The following is a 19,848-nucleotide window of genomic DNA, read 5'->3' on the forward strand; positions in this document are numbered from 1 at the left end:
ATTTCTCAAAAAATATTAACAATTATTTTTATTCTATGGAATAATATTGTGTCAGCTAATTGAAAGAGCTACTTCACATTCATTATTTTAACCAAGTCTGATAGCTTCACATTCATTATTTTAACCAAGTCTGATAGCCAATATATTAGGTAATATTAATTTTATTTAATCATAAGAAAATGTGGAGAAGAGATTAAATACCTTGTGTAGGTAATGTATTTGGCAAGTAATAAGTGGGATAGGATGCTGTGTGTGTTCCCCTTAAAAGTGGGCTTGAGAGCCCATAAAGCAGCAGATGGCATTGAGTTTTGTTTTGGTTTTTGTGTTTTTTTAAAGATTATTTATTTATTTAATTTATTTTAGAGAGAGAAAGAAAGAATGCATGCAAGCAGGAGGAGGGGCAGAGGGAGAGAGAGCACCTTAAGCAGACTCCCTGTTGATCAGGGAGCCCAGTCACGGAGCTCAAGTGGTCCCGGGACACTAATCATGACCTGAGCCAAAATCAAGAGTTGGCCACTCAACCAACTGAGCCAGCAGGTGCCCCGGAAGGTACTGTTTTGAAAGCAATCATGCTCAAGATCCATGGGGCCACTCCTGTTCAGTCTTCCTCCCTGTGGCCCGCACCTGCTGCCAACTCTAAATGGTCTTAGTTTCTGTACATCAGAAGTAGTGCCTGGATGGCCTTTAGCTGGCTCTTTCCTTTTTTTCCTTTTCTTTTTGTTCTTTTTATTGTGGTAAAGTGTACATATAACTTACCATTTTAAGTATATAGTTTAGAACACCAATAAAAAATAAATTTATAAAAAAATTAAGTATACAGTTTAGTGGCATTAAGTACATTCATATTGCTGTGCAACCATCACAACTGTCCACCTCCAGAATGTTTTTTATCACTCAAAACCAAAACTTCATAATCATTGAACACTGACTCCCCATTTCCCCTTCCTCCTAGTCCCTGGTAACCATTATTTTAATTTCTGTCTCTATTATTTTGACTACTCTGAGTACCTCCTATAAGTGGAATTATGTAGTGTCTGTCTGTGCCTGGCTTATTTTACTTAGCATGATGTCTTCAAGGTTCATCTATACTGTACTATGTGCAGAATTTCTTTTTTTTTTTTTTTTTTAAGGCTGAATAATAGTCTGCTGCATGTGTAGATAGGACATTTTGTGTATCCATTCATCTGTCAATGGATGTTTGGGTTATTTCCCCCCTTTTTTTGCCTTTTCTTTTCTTTTGTTCCCTTTTTTTCTTTTTTAAAGATTTTGTTTATCTGAAAGTGAGCATGAGTGGGCAGAGGGGCAGAGGGAGAAGCAGGCTTCCCGCTGAGCAGGGAGCTTGTCATGGGGTTCGGTCCCAGGACCCTGGGATAGTGACCTGAGCCGAAGGCAGATGCTTAACCAACTGAGCCACCCAAGTGCCCCTGGCTTGTTTTTTTAAAACAAGAAAGGAGGAGAGGGAGTTTCAGAGGAGACCCTGGGAGGAAAGCTAACTTTGGTAAGATGACCAGTTCCATTAGGCATAACAAATCATCCCACAATTCAGTGGCTGAAAACAGGAATCATTTATTATCTCACAGCTTCTTAGTCAGGAATTCAAGACAGGGAACAGCTGGGGTGGTGGGTCCCTGCTCCACAGTGTGTGGGTTCTAATCTGGAAGACCCAAAGGCATCATGGGCACTGCTTGGAAGGTGGCTCACTCACACGGCGGGCAGGTTGGTGCCCCCGCACCCCCCATGTGGGCCTCTCCACAGTGCTGCTTAAATGCCTCAGGATATTGAACTGGCTTCCCTACCTCCAGAAGTCACACACTGTCAATCCTGCAGTATTGTGCTGGTCACACAGGCCGGCTCTGATTCATGTGGGAGGGACCACACAAAGGTGTGAACAACCAGGAGATGAAGGTGACTGGAGACTGGTTACCACAACCTTATTTCTGTTAATTCCAGAGACTGTGTTAGTTATATGGAGATTTCTCAGAAATGATTAAGATTGTAAAATATTATTGCTTCTTTGAAATATTTGAAAATATTCAGAAGAAACACTATAATTCTAGTCATTCACTGATTGAGCAAATATACTCAAAGTAGTACATATAGGTAAAGAGCCAGGATTTCTCCATTACATTCACTGAGAGGAATGTGAGTACCTTGAGCTAATTTTATACTACTCACATGTTCAGAGAAGCAATTTCTTTCTCATTGTGGCTTCTGAGCCACCGATTTTCAAGCATCTATTTACACACCTCTATGCTTTTTCTATAAGGTCCCTTTTATTTGATTGCAAACACCATCCTATATTCTAAAGTTATGCCATGTTTGCTTTTCCCATGTATTAGGCAGTGGCTGGAGGAGACTATTTGCAAAGTCAAAGAGTGGCACCCCACATGTCTTTTGAAATGTAACTAGTGTAGGAGTTCCAAAAATGTTGGGAACCACTGCGCCAAGTTTCAAAGTCTACAGGACACATCCTGGGGTCTCACTGTAGCATCCTGCAGTATAGAGCAGCTAAGGGCAGACACGCACTCACTTTAGGGGCTTCTCTGCAAATGGCCAGTGATCAAATGCAGTTAGTTTTCTTGGTATGCTGGGTTCATGTCTAAACAGCTAAATAGGACCCCAAACTGGTGGCCCATGGGCCATGTTTTAGTGTGAAATTTTTTTTTTTTTTTAGTGTGAAATTTTAAGTGAGGATACAAGTTTCATCTCTGTCAATGAGATGCACTTTAGTACATAAAATATTCTGTATAGCAAGAACATTTACTTCTGAATTTCCCACTTGGTGTCTTTCTTCTCCTCCTTCTCTTTCTGTTTTTCTTCCTCTTTATCCTCCTACTCTTCATAATAGAATTACCTCAACTCTAGAACATACTTGGTTCAGCAACCCAGTTAACACGGTTGAACACAATCATCAGTACATGAAAGAATTTAGGTTATTAGATTCGTTGAGCTGTATGTATCATGAGCAATGGAAATTTCAGCTCAAAATGTATCTTTCTTACTATAAAATGCTAATTTCATCTCTATAGATGTCAGCGCCTCCAAATTAATGAGTACTATTAGCTGCAAAATATCTCAAGAAGCAACAAAAATTAATTCCCATTAGTTACAAACTGACAGACAACTACCACCTGCCTTGTAAGACAATAAAAGTTTTGAACGCTCCCTTTTTGTTCTCAATTAAATGTTTAAAGTCAGATGGTGAAGAAAGGTGACTTATGACATCAAGTAAATTATTAAAACTGGTTTGTACGTGGAATGACCAAAGGGGATTTCAGATTTTGTTTGCAGTGGAATCGACAAGGAAGCCTTCGAGGATTGATTAATTGAGATATGCTAAAAGTGAAATAGGTTCTGAATAGTTACAACAGTATAAGTCAAAGATAAAAAAAAAAAGAGAGTTCTTTTAATTAAGAACTAGTCGAATTCTCTGAGAAGCATAGAGCACTTCAAATGGTGCATAATTCCTAAAGTAGAATGAGCACAGCCATGTGGATGCCGATTAAATACATAAACAAAGAACCAGAATGTATTTTTCAAGGTTCTCAGAGCTACTCTGATGGATTTGTATTTCTGCAAGGGAAACAAATCTTAAGTTTCTCTGGTTTCGAGAATTTATATTTTTTCATTTTTAACACTCTGTCAACATGGATTTAAAGAATGGAATATTTTTAGAATGACTTTAAAAAAAGTGGTAAAAGAAAATTAAAAGCAAAGCACAGGACTGAGAGAGCAGACCTACAGGTAGACAATAAAGGAAATCAGTGTTATTGTGTGTCTTTTGTCACGTTAATAATCATGTGTGCTTATGTAAATTTTGTAGGCCTTATCTCGGATAAACATGTGCAGAGCCAATAAACAGCCAATTTGTGTACATATACATGTACTGTGTGCACGTGTGTGCGTGTGTGTATATACACACATAAATTATATGTATTTGTATCTATAGACATACACACAATCTATCTATACTCAGACACATAATCTATGTAGCATAACTGGGATGTCAAGATTCCCCCTGGAAGACAACAGTCCTTGAGAAATGACTGACCAACCTAGCTGATTCCATTGCTCTGAATTTTACTGGTTTCTCCTTCCTGGTCAGAGCTTCTACCATTATAGCCAACTCCATAGAGACTGGACAGTGGGCAGGAAACTTCTCAGAGAAGAGGGTGTGTAACGGCTTCTGTTCCTGTTTGCTGGCTCTAGCTAGTTTGGATTTGGCTTTTTGACCCAAATGGGGTAGGAGAGTCCAGAATGCACACATCCTACTTTAGAGAGAGGGGTCTCTCAGACTCGTTCACATACCTGGAGGCCTGGCTAGTGGATAGGGGCCCTACAAGCTGTCAGCTCTTGCAGCAGATGTGGGCTGCATGCTCATCCTCCAACTTGGGGCAGAGTCTATTTCACCAAAAGCACTTGGAATGACAGGAAAGAAGAGGTTGGTTTCCAAGAGTAAAGTGTTTATACCAGAAAAGCACAAAACAGAGATTTCCACCATCAAAACTGACGGAGGATGTGCTAATGATGAACTCGTTAGTACTCTGGGCACAGATGCTCATCAGTCACGGCTGACTGTGTGTCATCCCTCTTTCCCATGGAATGTCATGGAGGGCCCTGGCCAGAATGTGCTTCAGTACAAATGAGGTAAGGGTGTAGTATTAGAAATGAGTTGCTATTTTAAAAATGCAGTTGCTAAAAAAATAAAAAAATAAAAAAAATAAAAATGCAGTTGCTTACTCCTACAAGTGATTTTTAAGACAGGAGGCAAAGTGAGTATTCTGGGCTATGGGAAAATCAATACTGGCACAGACAAGTATTGTATGAGAACATTGCTTTCCTTTAAACTGATAAAAGGAATCCCGGAAAGGAGGCTTCTGTAAAACAAAGCAAAAAATCCTTTTGCAGTGAAATCTTCCTTTCCATCTTCCAATTCTGTTTCCTGCCATGAGGGCCGGGCTCTCAATTACCCTGACTCCTTGCTCTGGGCTGGAACCCCTCCCAGATCCTGGGCCTTTCTGTCCTTCCAACCAGACAGCCCTGGCCTCTCTGTCTTCACCCATGTTTCCCATAGCTCTGACTCCATCCTTGGGTGTCCTGATGACGGGGATGTGGGGTAGAGGGGCAGGAGGTGGGGGGATGAAGTGGGGTCTGCAGCAGGGAGGCAGCCATACTGGCACAGCTGAAAATGGGCCCTTCCCTCCCCACCGTAAAGAAATATTCCCAAGACGTTGGAGTCTTAACATGTTTCATCTCACAACTTTAAGAAGGAGGTGCTTTTACGTACAATGATGCTGAGGGCAGAGCAGATAAGCATCACTCCCAGAATCGCAATTTGCTGCAGATCCCTTTCCCTGTGTGGGCTGACCTTCACCCAGACCTCCTCCGCTATCCCGTTTGGGTTGACAGTCTGTACTGCATGGCTGCATAAGATCATCCACTGGGCTTGAAAGGGGAGGACATCTAAATTTCTACACCTTTATTTAACTAAACAAAATAAAGAAATGAAGAGCTTCCATATTAACTCTATGGATTGGCCCTCTCACTAGCTCTAGAGTTCAGATCATGATGCATCTTTTGTTGGTAGTTAACACCGTGGCAGGGCTGACGGAGACACCCTTGCTTATTCCAGCACCTCACCCAGGGCCCCTTGCTGTTGTTGGGTATGTGCTGCCCATGTGAAGTTTTGGGTTATATTACCTGCCTTTAAACTACCTCTCACAATATGAACAAGGTAGCACTAATAATTCAAGCATGCCCCAAAACCAAAAAAATAGCTAAGCTCACCCATCTCTCTGTACCTGCAGCGATGAACACCAGCCATGTGAACAATAACAGATCTTACATATTCAATCATATCGTCTTCCTGAAGAACAGGTCTATGTTTAAAATTATAAACAAATCTAAACATTTTTGTTTTAACATAGCCTGTCTTAAGTTCTATCTTTGATGCACAACTAGTTTATAGAGTAAATAGTATAAATGTACACTAAAGCATGTGTAGTTCGTTGAAGAGTGTCCCCCCAGAATTCATGTCTATTTGGAAGCTCAGAATGTGACTTTATCTGAGAATAGGGTTTTGGCCGATGTGATTAAGAATGGTATGGGCCCTAAATACAATGACTAATGTCCTCACAGGAAATGGAGAAGAGGCCGGGAGAGAGAGAAGACCATGTGTAAGGACTGGGGCGCAGGTTGGAGGGATGCTACCACCATCAATGGGACAGCCAGGGCCACAGGCTGCTAGACTGTCCCCGGGAGCCTGGGAGCCCACACCAACACCTTTGATTTTGGATGTCTGGCCTCAGGACTGTCAGAGATGAATTCTGTTGGTGCCAGCCCCTCAATGTGTGAGAATTTGTCATGGCAGCCACAGGAAATTCACACACTGTATTTGAACTTTCTGAGGAACAAGTCTACATATGGCGTGCAAGCTAATGCTCCATTCTGATTGGGGGGGGAGGGGCAGATGGGAATACATGGAGACAGCTTCCCTCTGGAAATCCTATACCTCAACCCATTCAGGCCTCATGAGAGCTTCAAACAGGCCCTACCCCTCCATCTCCAGCTCCCTTTCCTTTCCACCTGTTTTCTCTGTCTCAAAAACTTCCCGCCATATTTATGTAAATGCCACCTCTTGCTCAAGGTTTGTACCAAACACTCAAGATTCACTTTCTCCTCCATGATTCTTTGATCATGTCTGTCTCATTTACCCAGGGCATTGCAGTCATTTCTGGATATACCTTTCTCTCTCACATAGCTTTGAAAGCTCCTTAAAAAATGAAGCTTTTTCATACTGTCCCCATATATACAGAGCTCATCCTAAAATACTCCTCTGCAAAGTCACCTAGAACACAAGTGCCTTTAAGATGGACCTGGAGAGAAGAGTCCAAGGAATGACAGCTACAAGGATCTGTCCCTGGGCCAGCTCCGGCCATGTCTTGATAAAACTTTGCTCAGGACATACATGTATGTCTTTCATATTTCCAAGGGACTTGGAGCAGTACCTTATAGTAATCACACTGGGTAACATAATTGTGACCCACAGATTTCTGTAGTATTGAATAATGGAATCACCCAACAAGAAGTGAAAGTAAAGCCCTTCACTTAAAGTCAAAAGAAAATTAAAAATTCAAGGTGAGGATAACCAATTCATAGCTTTGCAGAATGCACATGTGAAAAGACTACATTTTATTTCATTGTAAAGCTAATACTGGCATCAATATTCATGGTAGTTATAAACATAGGATTCGAATTTGGGCAGACATGGATTCAATTTCTAGCTCTCTGAACCTTAGTTTCCTCATATGTGAAATGGGCACTATTAAGATTCATGTCATAGAGACTTAGGGAGGATTAAATTAAATAATGAGTATTTAAAAAGTTTAATGGTATTATATGGTCAATTAATCTTCAATAAAGCAGGAAGCATATGCAATGGGAAAAAGACAGTCTCTTCCACAGTGTTGAGAAAACTGGACAACAGCATGCAGTATAAAACTGGACCACTTTCTTATGCCAGACACAAAAATAAATTCAAAATGAGTTAAAGATATCAATGTGAGACCTGCAACCATAAAAATCCTAGAAAAGAACACAAGCAATAACTTCTTTGACTTGGGCCATGGCAACTTCTTTCTAGATATATCTCCTAAGGCAAGATAAATAAAAGCAAAAGGAAACAATTGGGACTATATTAAAATAAAAAGCTTCTGCACAGCAAAGAAAATGATCAAGAAAACTGAAAGACAGCCTATGGAAGGGTAGAAGATATTTGTAAATGACATATCTGATAAAGGACTAGTACCCAAAATATATAAAGAACTTATAAAACTCAACACCCTAAAAATGAATAATCTAGTTAAAAATGGGCAGAAGACATGAATAAACAATTTTCCAAAGAAGACATCCAGATGACCAATAGGCACATGAAAAGATGCTCAACATCACTGATCATCAGGGAAATGCTAATTAAAACTGCAATGAGACCACCTCACACCTGTCAGAATGGCTGAAATCAACAATACAAGAAACAACAAGTGGTGGTGAGGATGTGGAGTGAGGGGAACTGTCTTGCACTCTTGGTGGTGTAAACTGGTGTAGCCACTCTAGAAAACAGTATGGAGCTTCCTCAAAAAGTAAAAAAACAGAACTACTCTATGATTCAGTAATAGCACTACCAGGTATTTATCCAAAGAATACAAAAATACTAATTCAAAAAGATACACGCACCCTGATGTTTACAGCAGCATTATCTACAACAACAAAATTAGGGAAGCAGCCCAAGTGTCCATCAATGGATAGAATGGATAGAAAAGATGTGGTATTTATATACAATGGAATACAATGCAGTCATAAAAAATGAAATCTTGCCATTTGCAAGGATATGGATAGAGCAAGAGAGTATTATGCTAAGCAAAACAAATCAGAAAAAGACAAATACCATATGATTTCACTCATAGGTGGAACTTAAGAAACATAACAAATGAGCAAAGGGAAAAAAGAAAGAGAGCGAGGCAAACCAAGAAACAGACTCTAAACCATACAGAACAAAGAGATGGTTACCAGAGGGGGAGGAGAGCAGGCGGATGGATGGAATCAGTGATGGGGATGAAGGAGGGCACTTATCATGATGAGCAGTGGGTGTTGTATGTTACTGAATCACTATATTGTACACCTGAAACTAATACTGCATGTTAACTAACTGGAATTTAAATAAAAACAAATAAGTATTTTAAAAAATGTTTAATGCTGAGTATAAAATATATTACTTAATTATTTTTAATATCATTGTTACCATCATCACTGTCACCAACATCATTCTCATCTCACTCTCCAGAAAATGTACTAGGAACCTCGGTTGCCTCAAGGGAACACTTGCTCTCTTCCTGCACTTCTGGTGATACAGAAAACGCCACTGGCCACTGCATGACTCCAGAGGAGGGCCCTGGTAATGACTGTTCAGGGAAGGGATGCAGCTAGCGCAGGGACAGCAGCTTGGGCCCTGGAACTGTCTTCAAGGGCTGTCCTTGGGAAGAGGGCTCAGCACATTCTCATGTGATTTCAAAGGTCAGGGACCAGATCAGGGAATGAGCTGATGTGAGGCACAGATTTCATATCAATATAAATTAATTTGCAAGGCTTGAATTACTCAAAATATTAATAAAATGCTTTTATGAGGTGAGTGGCCTGTGGCTAGAGGCATTCAAGTCAATTGTTAGGCTTGCTTTTAACCTAACTGTGTAAATGGCTTCCAAGTGCTCTTTACACTCTGATGGTCTTTAAATTGTGATTGCTATATTTTTCCCCAGTTAAATAAATGATTAGTGAGCATTCGAACCAAGTGAAAACCAAGCTCTCCAGAGATTCCACCACTGGAGAGAACTGGGCAATGGAAAGCACCATGTAACTGTTTTACTATGAACACTTCAGCTATGCTACTTAAGTTACATAACAATGCTTTAAACTTTAACAAAGATTTTTATTTTTTATTTTTTTAAAGATTTATTTATTCATAGAGACACACAGAGAGAGAGAGAGAGAGAGAGAGAGAGAGAGGCAGAGACACAGGCAGAGGGAGAAGCACACTCCATGCAAGGAGCCTGACACGGGACTCAATCCATGGTCTCCAGATCACTCCCTGGGCTGCAGGCGGCGCTAAACCGCTGCGCCACCAGGGCTGCCCTAACAAAGATTTTTAAAAATAGTTTCCAAATCTTCATCTTTTTTTAAAAAAAGATTTTACTTATTTATTCATGAGAGGTACAGAGAGAGAGGCAGAGACACAGGCAGAGGGAGAAGCAGGTTCCCTGCAGGGAGCCCAATGCGGGACTCAATCCCAGGACCCTGGGATCACACCCTGGGCCAAAGGCAGATGCTCAACCACTCAGGCACCCCTCAAATCTTCACCTTTGATAAAGCATTGTTGCAGTATATTTTGTGTCCTGAGTATTCATTCACTGTATGCTCTATGCTTGGTTTTGTAGTGGCCAATGAAAGACAGTATTTGAAAACATTCTTAACCTAGGCTTACCCACTGATTAGATATTTATGAGCAGCATTACTTAATAATATTTACTTCTAATACAATATCCAATAGTAAAATAACATGAGTAGTATCTTAGAATAGATGAAATATAGTAGAAATGCCCTAGGTGATTCCTTAGAAAATATATATTTTTATATTATCGTTCAAATATTGTAACTTGAAACGAAACAACTATAAGTCTGATAGAACCAATGGAAAGGCAGTTGCAAATCGGCGCCCCAGTTCTGAATTAAAGATGTGCTTCTGTATTTATTTTCTGTTATGTTGAATAACAAAAAGAAGACAGAGTTTAACTTGAAACCATGTTTATCATAAGTTGGATTCTTTTTACATGTTTGCAAAATCGCTGGAAATAGTGTACATCAAGAATTACAGTATCTCGAAAAGAGATTAATCAAATACGATTTAAAGATGCTATTTTTGTTACAACCTACGCATTAAGTTCTACCGGTAAATGTCTAACCCAGAACTTTCCTTTTATAGACAAGAACATTGATAGTACTTGTATCTTTTTATTTTTATTTTTTTAAAGATTTTACTTATTTATTTACTTAGAGAGATTATGTATGTAAGAGGGAAGAGGGGCAGAGGGAGAGGGAGAGAAAGAATCCTAAACAGACTCTGTGTGAGTGCAAAGCCTGACACGGGGGAGATCATGGCCTGAGCTGAAATCAGTGGTCAGATGCTCAGATGACTGAGCCGCCCAGACGTTCCCTATAGTACTTTTATATACACAAGTATATAGATCTTGCTTTATGTTTTTCTAGTTATTTCATCAATCAGAATCAAAAGAAGGATGCTATGACTTATCACCCCAAACATTACTGAAACCTCTTTCATACAATTTGATGTTAAGATTTATACTTGACCTATAAGTCTAAAACCAATCATATATAAAATTCAGTTTTTGGTTTAGCACTGAAAATATATTAGCTGTGTCAACAATCCTTAAGAGATTCACATTTTAAAAAGAAGAGATTCACATTTTATGGAAAATAACATGCAATTAAAAAATAAAAACTTCTTGGCAAATGTGCAAAACTTATATATATATATATGCATATGAATATACGTGTATATTCATATATATATATGAATGTAAATTTCCTCAGTGGTTGCTGACTTTAAAAAGGAAATTAGATTGTATCATATCTCTATAGAAAAAGGTTTTCGTGCATTCTTTTTTGGAGCACAGCACGGAGGCAGCCACATAGCAAAAAGACCAAAGTTCGCCCCCATATGTGACTGGGCCAAGCAAGGTAGAAAAATCCAAGCCTTCGAACCAATGTTTTACATCCTGTGGCTTAAAGGAATTAAGAGCTAACTAAATCTCTGGTTTCAAGTATAATGTATTGAGGCGATCCTGATATCAAATTCTTCTGTTAAAATACACTACTTTTGGGCAGCCTGGGTAGCTCAGCGGTTTAGCGCCGCCTTCGGCCCAGGGCCTGATCCTGGAGTCCTGGGATCGAGTCCCACGTCGGGCTCCCTGCGTGGAGCCTGCTTCTCCCTCTGCCTGTGTCACTGCCTCTCTCTGTGTCTCTCATGGATTAATAAATAAAATCTTTATTTAAAAAAATACACTACTTTCTGGAAGACTTCTCATTAAGTAATATTAAAATTCTTCCACTGAGAAAACACATCGGTCTGCAGTAAGATGCATAAGACAGGTATTAGAAAAGAAAGCCAAAGAAATGAAAACTAAGACAAAGACCACACATTCAATAAGCAATTAGCTGAGCAAGGAGACCGATTCAGACAATTTCTATCATTTCCTTCATTATTCCAAACTCCTACACACAAACACCCATACTACCACTCGTTTACCCTCTGAAAAGAAAATCTTAAAGGATGTGAGTCTATTCCTTCCTTTTCTTTTTCTTTTTTAGAAAAAAATAAAAAGTGTTCATGCCACTCCATGCTGCCATGTCTTAAGAGTATGGACTCTAGCCCACATACCCACCTGCCAGCAACGTGATCTTCAATGTCATTTAACACTCCAATTCTCCATTTATTTAAGCCACTAAACCTATCAGTTTCCTTCCTCAAAGGAGAATTACATCAGAGATGTAAATAAAAGTGCTTTGAGAATTATAATGTGCTATAAACATATGTTGGGAATAGTAGAGACTTACATGATCTGGTATTTAATGATAAATAAAACTTCAACAAATTCTCTTTAAAAACTTAAGCTTGAAAGAAGTATAAGGACCGAAAAAGTTTAAACCATAAGCCATAATGCCAAAATAAACAATTTTGAATCCCGAGATTAAACCTATTAGTTCTAGTAACAGTCACCTGATAACAATCAAAATTCATTATTAAAAGGGAGATGCAAAAATCTTGGTATAAAAGAAGCATTAGATTTTTGACTTGAATTTTAGATTTGAGATGTCTGTCAACTAAACCTGACACTTTGACATATTCCCTTAATTTAAGAGAACTCATAAGGCATTATTGTATTTTTAAACTCCATCCATTTTGCATGATGCTAGACGATTACTTCCTTTTGTATCAATTAGCTCACAACAATATAGTTCTGGTTCTGGATATGGCTCTGTTTTGTTGGTATATCTGTTTTGTTGGTATATCTTAGGATGGTGGTATGATTTTCTTTTCAAATTTAACACATATTTAAGACTAATGACTAGCATCCCTGAAAATAACTGAATCTGTAATTCATATAATGCAATGACTTGCATATACAGTTTACACATACAAAAAATTAGCAGCCAATATTCTCTTATTTATGATAACATTTCTTATTAGTGTTTCCTTGTTTGGTTTTATAGTGGGCGCACAGTAAATATAAGTGATATAATCCATAACTTAAAAAGGTAAGAGAGCCATGACAGTATAGTGAAAGAAGAAAAAAGGCTATAAAAATGACAGTAACATGAAATGAGAAGGATACAGCATTTAATAAAATAAAATGCATTTAATATGCATTATAAAATAAAGAGGCTAAGCTGTAGCTAGGGAAACAAATAAATAAATGTGGTTTCATACTAATCAAATTCCCCTAATATGAAACGTAAAACCTTTCCATTGGAGATAAAATGTTTATCCTCACTTGAACATACAATGTCAAAAAAGGCAAAGCCAATTCCACTACGTATTTTTCTATTTAGCACTTCCTGAGTTTACTATTCTTCTATTTCTATACATTTTCAGTAGCACATCAAGAACAATTATTAATAAATTAATTATTTTTTAAGAACAATTATTTAAAAATAGAGAGTACTGAGTTGTTATCTGAAGAACATTTTAGGTACACAAACCAAAAGTACTTAAGGATGTGGGGCAGATTTCAGGACGTTTGAAACTGAAAACCTGGATAAGCAAACACTGCACAATGTAAATGTAGGTATACTTCTTATTTGTAATAGTTAACAGCGAGTTACAATTCTTTGTAAAATTTTGTAAAATTTGTTACAATTTTTTTTCTAATGGAAGTTCCACCAAATATAATATTTAACATGGGCCCTCCAAGGCAGTCTGAATAGTGTTAAAGTAGCTATCTCAAAGAAAAATACTGTAAAATGGTCCCATTCTGCCTTTTATGTTTGTAGGAGTGATTTCCTTTCACAGAAGGATCTATGAAACCCCTCGATACAGTACATATGCACTGTGTGCTCTAGCAGAAAAAATTCCTTGAGACGAATTTTAAGTATACCACCAGAGCCAGGCGACAAGCCCCGCTATAAAGAAATACCCCAAATCTGACATATCTACAGTATTCACAGATGCAGATATATACTTATGCGACTCTATCAGCATACATCAAACAGCTATGAATAAAACATCATTTAACCAATGCTAACTTCAGAAGTGGAGCACCACTAAATTTCTCCCACTGCTGGAAAAAAGAAAGCAAAAGGATACATAAGAATTTTTCTGATGTGTTATGCCTGAGTTTTTATCAACACCCAAACAACTTCGACCTAATGTTTCCTTTCAGACACAGAGAAGTAAAGGTAACTGGATATTCCAAATTTCCAATTTTTTATATAACCCGGAAGGCATACGACCACTTTACCCTCTGATACGGGGAAACACACATGCAGGGTGACAAAGCCTGGTCCCACTGACACAAGAAAGCACCGCGACCCGCTTCTGCAGCCAAGTGACTAGTCCCGAGGCCTCCCCTGCTGGGGTGGGAAGAGGCCGTCCCAGACCCTGCCGAGTAGCTGCCATCTCACGCACCTGCAGCGTCCTGGCCGAGGACCATCATCTGCTACTGACCCACGCGCGGCCCGGCGGTCCGCCCGCAGCGCCCCGTCGCGCACCGAGCAAGGGGTCCCCCGTCGACCCTTTACCGCTCGTGTGGCCCACGGGGGCCGTGGACACGGCCTGGCCCCGGCTGGAGAGCCGCCCGAGGCGGCGCCGAGGGAGACACAGGGCTTGCACCCACCTGGGATCTTTCTGGATGCTGTCGATGGACGGGGACCGGGCCAAGGTGCCTTCGGGCGGGAGGGCGGGGCCGGACTTGCTGTAGGGAGACTCGACGGACGGACAGTACTGCAGCTGGCGGTAGGGGTCGGCGTAGGCGGGCGCCGGGCCCGCGGCGTAGCTGGCCCTCTGGAAGGCGGCGCCCTGCGGGCCAGGGCCGTGCTGGCTGCCCGCGCGCTGCAGGGGCACCGGGTCCACGCCGGGGGAGGACGGGGCTAGGACGGAAGGAGGCGCACAGTGAGAACTCGAGGACCTCTCCCGGGACGGGAACAGGTCTAGGCAGGGGACGGTTACACACACAAGGGCGGGGGGGGGGGGGGGCGGGGGAAAAAGAGGGTTTGGAAGAATAAAAACAATAATTCGTCGTATTTGAGCCAATCCAGCCGATGTTAGCGCAGCGTGATGGTACTTAGCCAAGCCTTTCGGCCACGGCGCGGGCGGGGCGATGGCATCTGCTGTGTGTGGTCCACCAATACCCAAGGGACGGTCTGTAACCCTCCAATGTAAATTCCACGTCCAACCCAAACCCACAGGATCCATAGGGAATCGTCTATGGGGGATCACGGATAGTTCGTACTTTATTGTTCAGGTTGAGAAAATCAGGAAGTGTTCATTCAGATGATGTTACATTAATTTTATTAAGGGAGTAAAACAAACTTTGTACAGTAGTTAATTTTCCCGAGTAAAAGACAAAACGGTGTGCATGGGGGTGGAGGTGGACCTATCGCCACCATTAGTCCTGGCCCTTACACACAGGGCTGCTCCGGCTCCTGGAAAGCTACTCCCCAAGGTCTTCTTATCCCTCTTCTTCAACCAGAGCTGTCAGATTAACATATTCGGTGAAGGGGAGGCACGTGGGAAAAGGGAAGACCAGCCCAACTGCAACACACTAATGAGCCAACTTGGCTTTTCAGAAGTATCTGCATCTTTTCAAAATGTCTAAATTGTTTTGAGAAGATTTTTTTTTTTGCACCAGTTACTAAAGTCAGTTTAACTAGTTCCAAACTGAATTTCAATTCTGTCTCCTTTGTGGATTCCAATTTTCAGTTCATTTCATGGCGTTCTTTTATCAGGCTCTCAAAAATATTTGACATCTAAGGTTTAAGGAACATATACAATGAAAATAGCATTTTTTTTCGTGTTAAAAGAATGTGGCCAGTTATGAATTGCTGCAACAATTGTTAGCCATGACCAATCTTGGACAGTATAATTACTTTCCGGCTTTGCAGATCAAAACATCCAAAATATAGCCAGCATCTGTATATGACCATTTACACCATGGGGGCTCTGTACGCAATAAGGTTTCAATTATAAATCACAGCCTTCAACTCTGACTTCCTGACTGCTTATTATTAGTGTAGTGACATTAGAGCTTATTTTGTCCTCTCTCACATTAGGGGACATATGCCAAAAAACGGTGTCACAGTGAGCAAACAAATTGTTAAAAGAAGGAAATTGTGTCAAATGACAAAAATGTTGTAAAGCGAACCGGTGGAAAACATTTCAGTGCTAGGAACCGAGTTTTAATGAAGAGTTCAGGGCTTCTCATTTCCAATGAACTGTAATACTTAATCTTACAATAATTGAAATTAGTAGAATAGCCACTGTAGCACGGTAAAGAGTAGAAAAACATTCAAGAAAAACTTTCTAAACAAAACAAAGTATGTATATTCTGAGAAGCAGTCTTTGAAATGATGAGGCTTGTCCTGACGGATTAAGTTCCCAAATGATCCGATGAGACTAAGAACATTAAGTCTGCAAAGAGAAAAATTTGTCTTATGTCTTTTTTGCAATTTCTGGAGAAGTTACATCTTCTCCAAAATATTACACATATGCGTAATTAAAATTCATGTCTTAAAAATTTATGAACAGTGTGCTTTATATTTCGGTGACAGGGGTTGAAAATTTAGGCCAGGCATAACCTTGCTTTTGGAGGAACAAATGCACAGAGGCAAACAAATTTCATTTTGTAGAAGAGTTGTGACAAGCTAGGCAGCAAATCCAGGGCAAAAAAGGGAAAGCTAAATACATTTTCCAGATAAATGCACTTTTTTCCTTTCAGGAAAGTAATATCTACAGTTAAGCTTGGTTACTAATATCAGAAAAGACATCCTTTTCTATACAAAAGTGTTATTATGAATACAAGAAGTACAACGATTAATGGAAAAGAGGACAATCTAGCAGAGATCAAGAAATAAGACTGAAGTCTGAAAAAAAAAAAAAACTTGTTGAAAAAACAAAAAAATAGTGTAGGTAAGGCAAACAGCCTGACTGGCCCTACCAAGACATTCTCAAGAGAAAACTCTTTAAATTGAAAGAGAATATTATGAAAGTTCTTTTAAAAAGACACTCCCAGCAGCAAAGACTCTAAGGACACTGGATTCAAATGGGGAAGCGGGGTGTGAAATGCAGCTTATCATGCAGAAACAGGGAGGCACTGGCTCAGCACAGCAGGAGGAAGAAAAGGTGGGGGTGAGTTTATGAACAGTGTTAGGCTCCTACTCCCGCTTCACTTTGGCCTGTTTGGGGTCAGAATCATGGAACGCAGTCAGAGCTTGGACTCTGAAATTAAGAGTATTGGAAGAGTATTCACACCCAGGCCTTCTGGACAATTCTTGGTATCAGTCAAGTGAGATACAGAGCTTTGTAACCTCTGGCTTCCTGACTGTGGCACCAAGAGATCCAAATGGCCTCATGGGATCATTATCTGCTTTAAAGGCACTAAACATGTCATATGCAGAAACTGTTGAACAAATGAACTATTGCTATTTCTACCATTAATATGTTGAAATCAGCGAGCATTAGAAAAAGGGACTGACCACACTGCACTGGGGTGGACACTCTAGCCACTGGGTATCTGATTTTAGAGCTCCTGCAAGCGCTTTTTTCCCCTCCAATTACCCTATATAAGAGTGAACGTGTCATTCACGCTTCACAGGTGGGAAACTGAAGCATGGAAAGATTATGTAACTTGCTTGAGTTTTCCCAGTACCTAGTTAGAGAAAGGATTCAAGCCCTTGCACCTGCTTCCAGGGTTTATACTCATAACCACCACTATAAACTGGACCAAGGTTTAAAACTACAAAATGCATGTTAATGCATTTTACTGACATGGGGGGGGGAAACTTATGAGAGGGTTAAAATTAAGAAAATGTGTGCTAAAGGCACAGAGGATGGATGGGTTTATAGCAGGAATTAACATGAATATTATATTGAAAAAGTTGTTAAAAATTGATGTGCTAATTTACACCACTTGTCATTAAATTGAATTTACTTGGATATGCAGAAAAATATCGAGAAAAATTCTTTACATAGAAAAATGTTCATGTTTAGAAAATGTGCATTTCTAGAAAAATTGAAGAATAGGGATACCAACCTGTAGTTACCTTAATTTTAAAATGTTGTGAATCTTAGTTTGATCATTGATATCACTATATTAAGAAAAAAGAGGGTGGATTCTGAAATCCAAGATGGGTGAACAACTTCCAAAAAGGTCTCATTAGAGAAATCACAATTGCATTTGTGGCACTTGCTAAATGGTCTTTCAGAAGCACCATTCCTGAATCTACAGTTTAGACTTCGAGGTCACGATAAGTAGGATGTCTGATGAGAATTTCAAAAATAGAATTAGAATTCAAATTGGTCCTGGCAAGTTGAAAAAAAAAAAAAAGGAACAAGACTGATCAGTGCAATGACAATAATGTAAAATAGCAATACAAATGGGGAGAAAACGAAACTATAGTCAAGTGTAGGTCATGTGATCATCTTTAAGAAAATGTGTGAGAATCTAACAGATCTCCAATTAGCCATCAGTTATGGAACAATGCAACGCCTTATATTTTCTTAAGTGTGACATAGAAAAATGACAATGTTATACATTAAATTCTCTCTCTCTCTACCTGGCCTGTCAAGACCTCAGTATGGCTCATGCAAACCATAGCTGTCCTTTAGTATGGATAAGTGGATACTGGTGGTGCACTAGTGAAGACTTTCTCTTAATACCACGTTTCCTGAATTTATGTCTCCTTATACATTTTCTCTTATTTGAGCTTTAGAGCTCAGTTGGCCGCATCACCTGCCTTGCAGGATGGCTCTATTCAATGGAACCTTCCCAGGGCAAACATTAAGGTGCAAGGCCCTTTCATCAACTCTTTAAACACTCCCCTCTCTCCTCACCTGCTCTGCAAACAGCCCCTTCTCCACTCAATAAGCTCCTGGAGCTCAACGAACCGTGCTGCTGGTCTCTTTGGGGAGATTTTAAAAGCAGCCTCTTCAGCAGCTGACTTGATACTTCACCTGACATCTGCGCTGTTCACAAAATTATCTGTTTTCTTTACAGCTACACAAATAAAGGTCTACTGTACAAAGGGTGGTGGTGGTAAGATGTTTTATGTGTTATATTTGTTTGAAGGAGGGGAAGAGGGATCCTTTTAATCAGACATTCTATTTTGATGATGATGGATGGTTACGTCCATTCTTTACTGACATAAAGTCAGTAAAAGAGAACAGAATAAAATCTAGGAATCTAGATTTTAGTCAGAAAAAGAGAACAGAATAAAATCTAGGAATCTGCCTCATGAGGAAACATGGAGGCGGGATATAAAGTAGAGTTCCACAAAAAAGAAAAAAACACTTATCTTTGCTTTTCTGTATATTTGTATATAGGGAAATATGAAAACATAAACTATGCTTGTTATATAAATACCAAATAAGCACACAATAAGCTAATTAAGTAGTATCTCCTTTGCAAGCTCAGACATTAAAGATGGGGGCAGCCCAGGTGGCTCAGTGGTTTAGCGCTGCCTTTGGCCCAGGGCCTGATCCTGGAGACCGGGGATGGAGTCCCAGGTCGGGCTCCCTGCGTGGAGCCTGCTTCTCCCTCTGCCTGGGTCTCTGCCTCTCTCTCTCTCTCCTCTCTGTGTATTCTCATGACTAAATAAATAAAATATTAAAAGAAAAAAAAAAGAAAGATGGCTTAGGTAACAACAGGTCCAAGAATGTGGCCATGAACTCTCTTAAAGAGGTTTTGACTCTGTTATTTTAGGGATGAGGAGCCTTTGGCACTCAACCCACTATATTCCCAGCAGCATTATTATTGTAAAGATCTTCCAATTTTCTGCACTCTGCACAGGCTGATCCATGCTACACTCACTGGGAAAATATTCCAGGGTAAATTTAACGTAATCTTTTTTTTTTTTTCCATTTTAATTCTACTATAGTTCACATACAGCTGCTTGAGTTCAGGTATACAAAACAGTGATTTGACACTTCTATACATTACTCAATGCTCATCATTAACATAATCTTTTAACTTCATCTATTATCACCTTTGTGGGGAGAGGAATTAA

General features: G+C 39.8%; 1 protein-coding gene across 5 annotated transcripts in view; it reads right to left on the reverse strand.

Annotated features, from left to right (window-relative positions):
• The window catches only part of CTNND2 (catenin delta 2), a 901,977-nt gene that overhangs the window by 356,563 nt on the left and 525,566 nt on the right, over window positions 1-19,848 (reverse strand). For all 5 annotated transcript variants that reach the window (XM_041732004.1, XM_041732005.1, XM_041732002.1 and 2 more), the window contains one exon: window positions 14,463-14,715. In XM_041732004.1, coding sequence (XP_041587938.1) covers window positions 14,463-14,715 — 253 coding nt within the window. The remainder of the gene's footprint in view (window positions 1-14,462; window positions 14,716-19,848) is intronic.

This window comes from Vulpes lagopus, chromosome 17 (assembly GCF_018345385.1).
Source record: "Vulpes lagopus strain Blue_001 chromosome 17, ASM1834538v1, whole genome shotgun sequence".
Classification (NCBI taxonomy): domain Eukaryota; kingdom Metazoa; phylum Chordata; class Mammalia; order Carnivora; family Canidae; genus Vulpes; species Vulpes lagopus.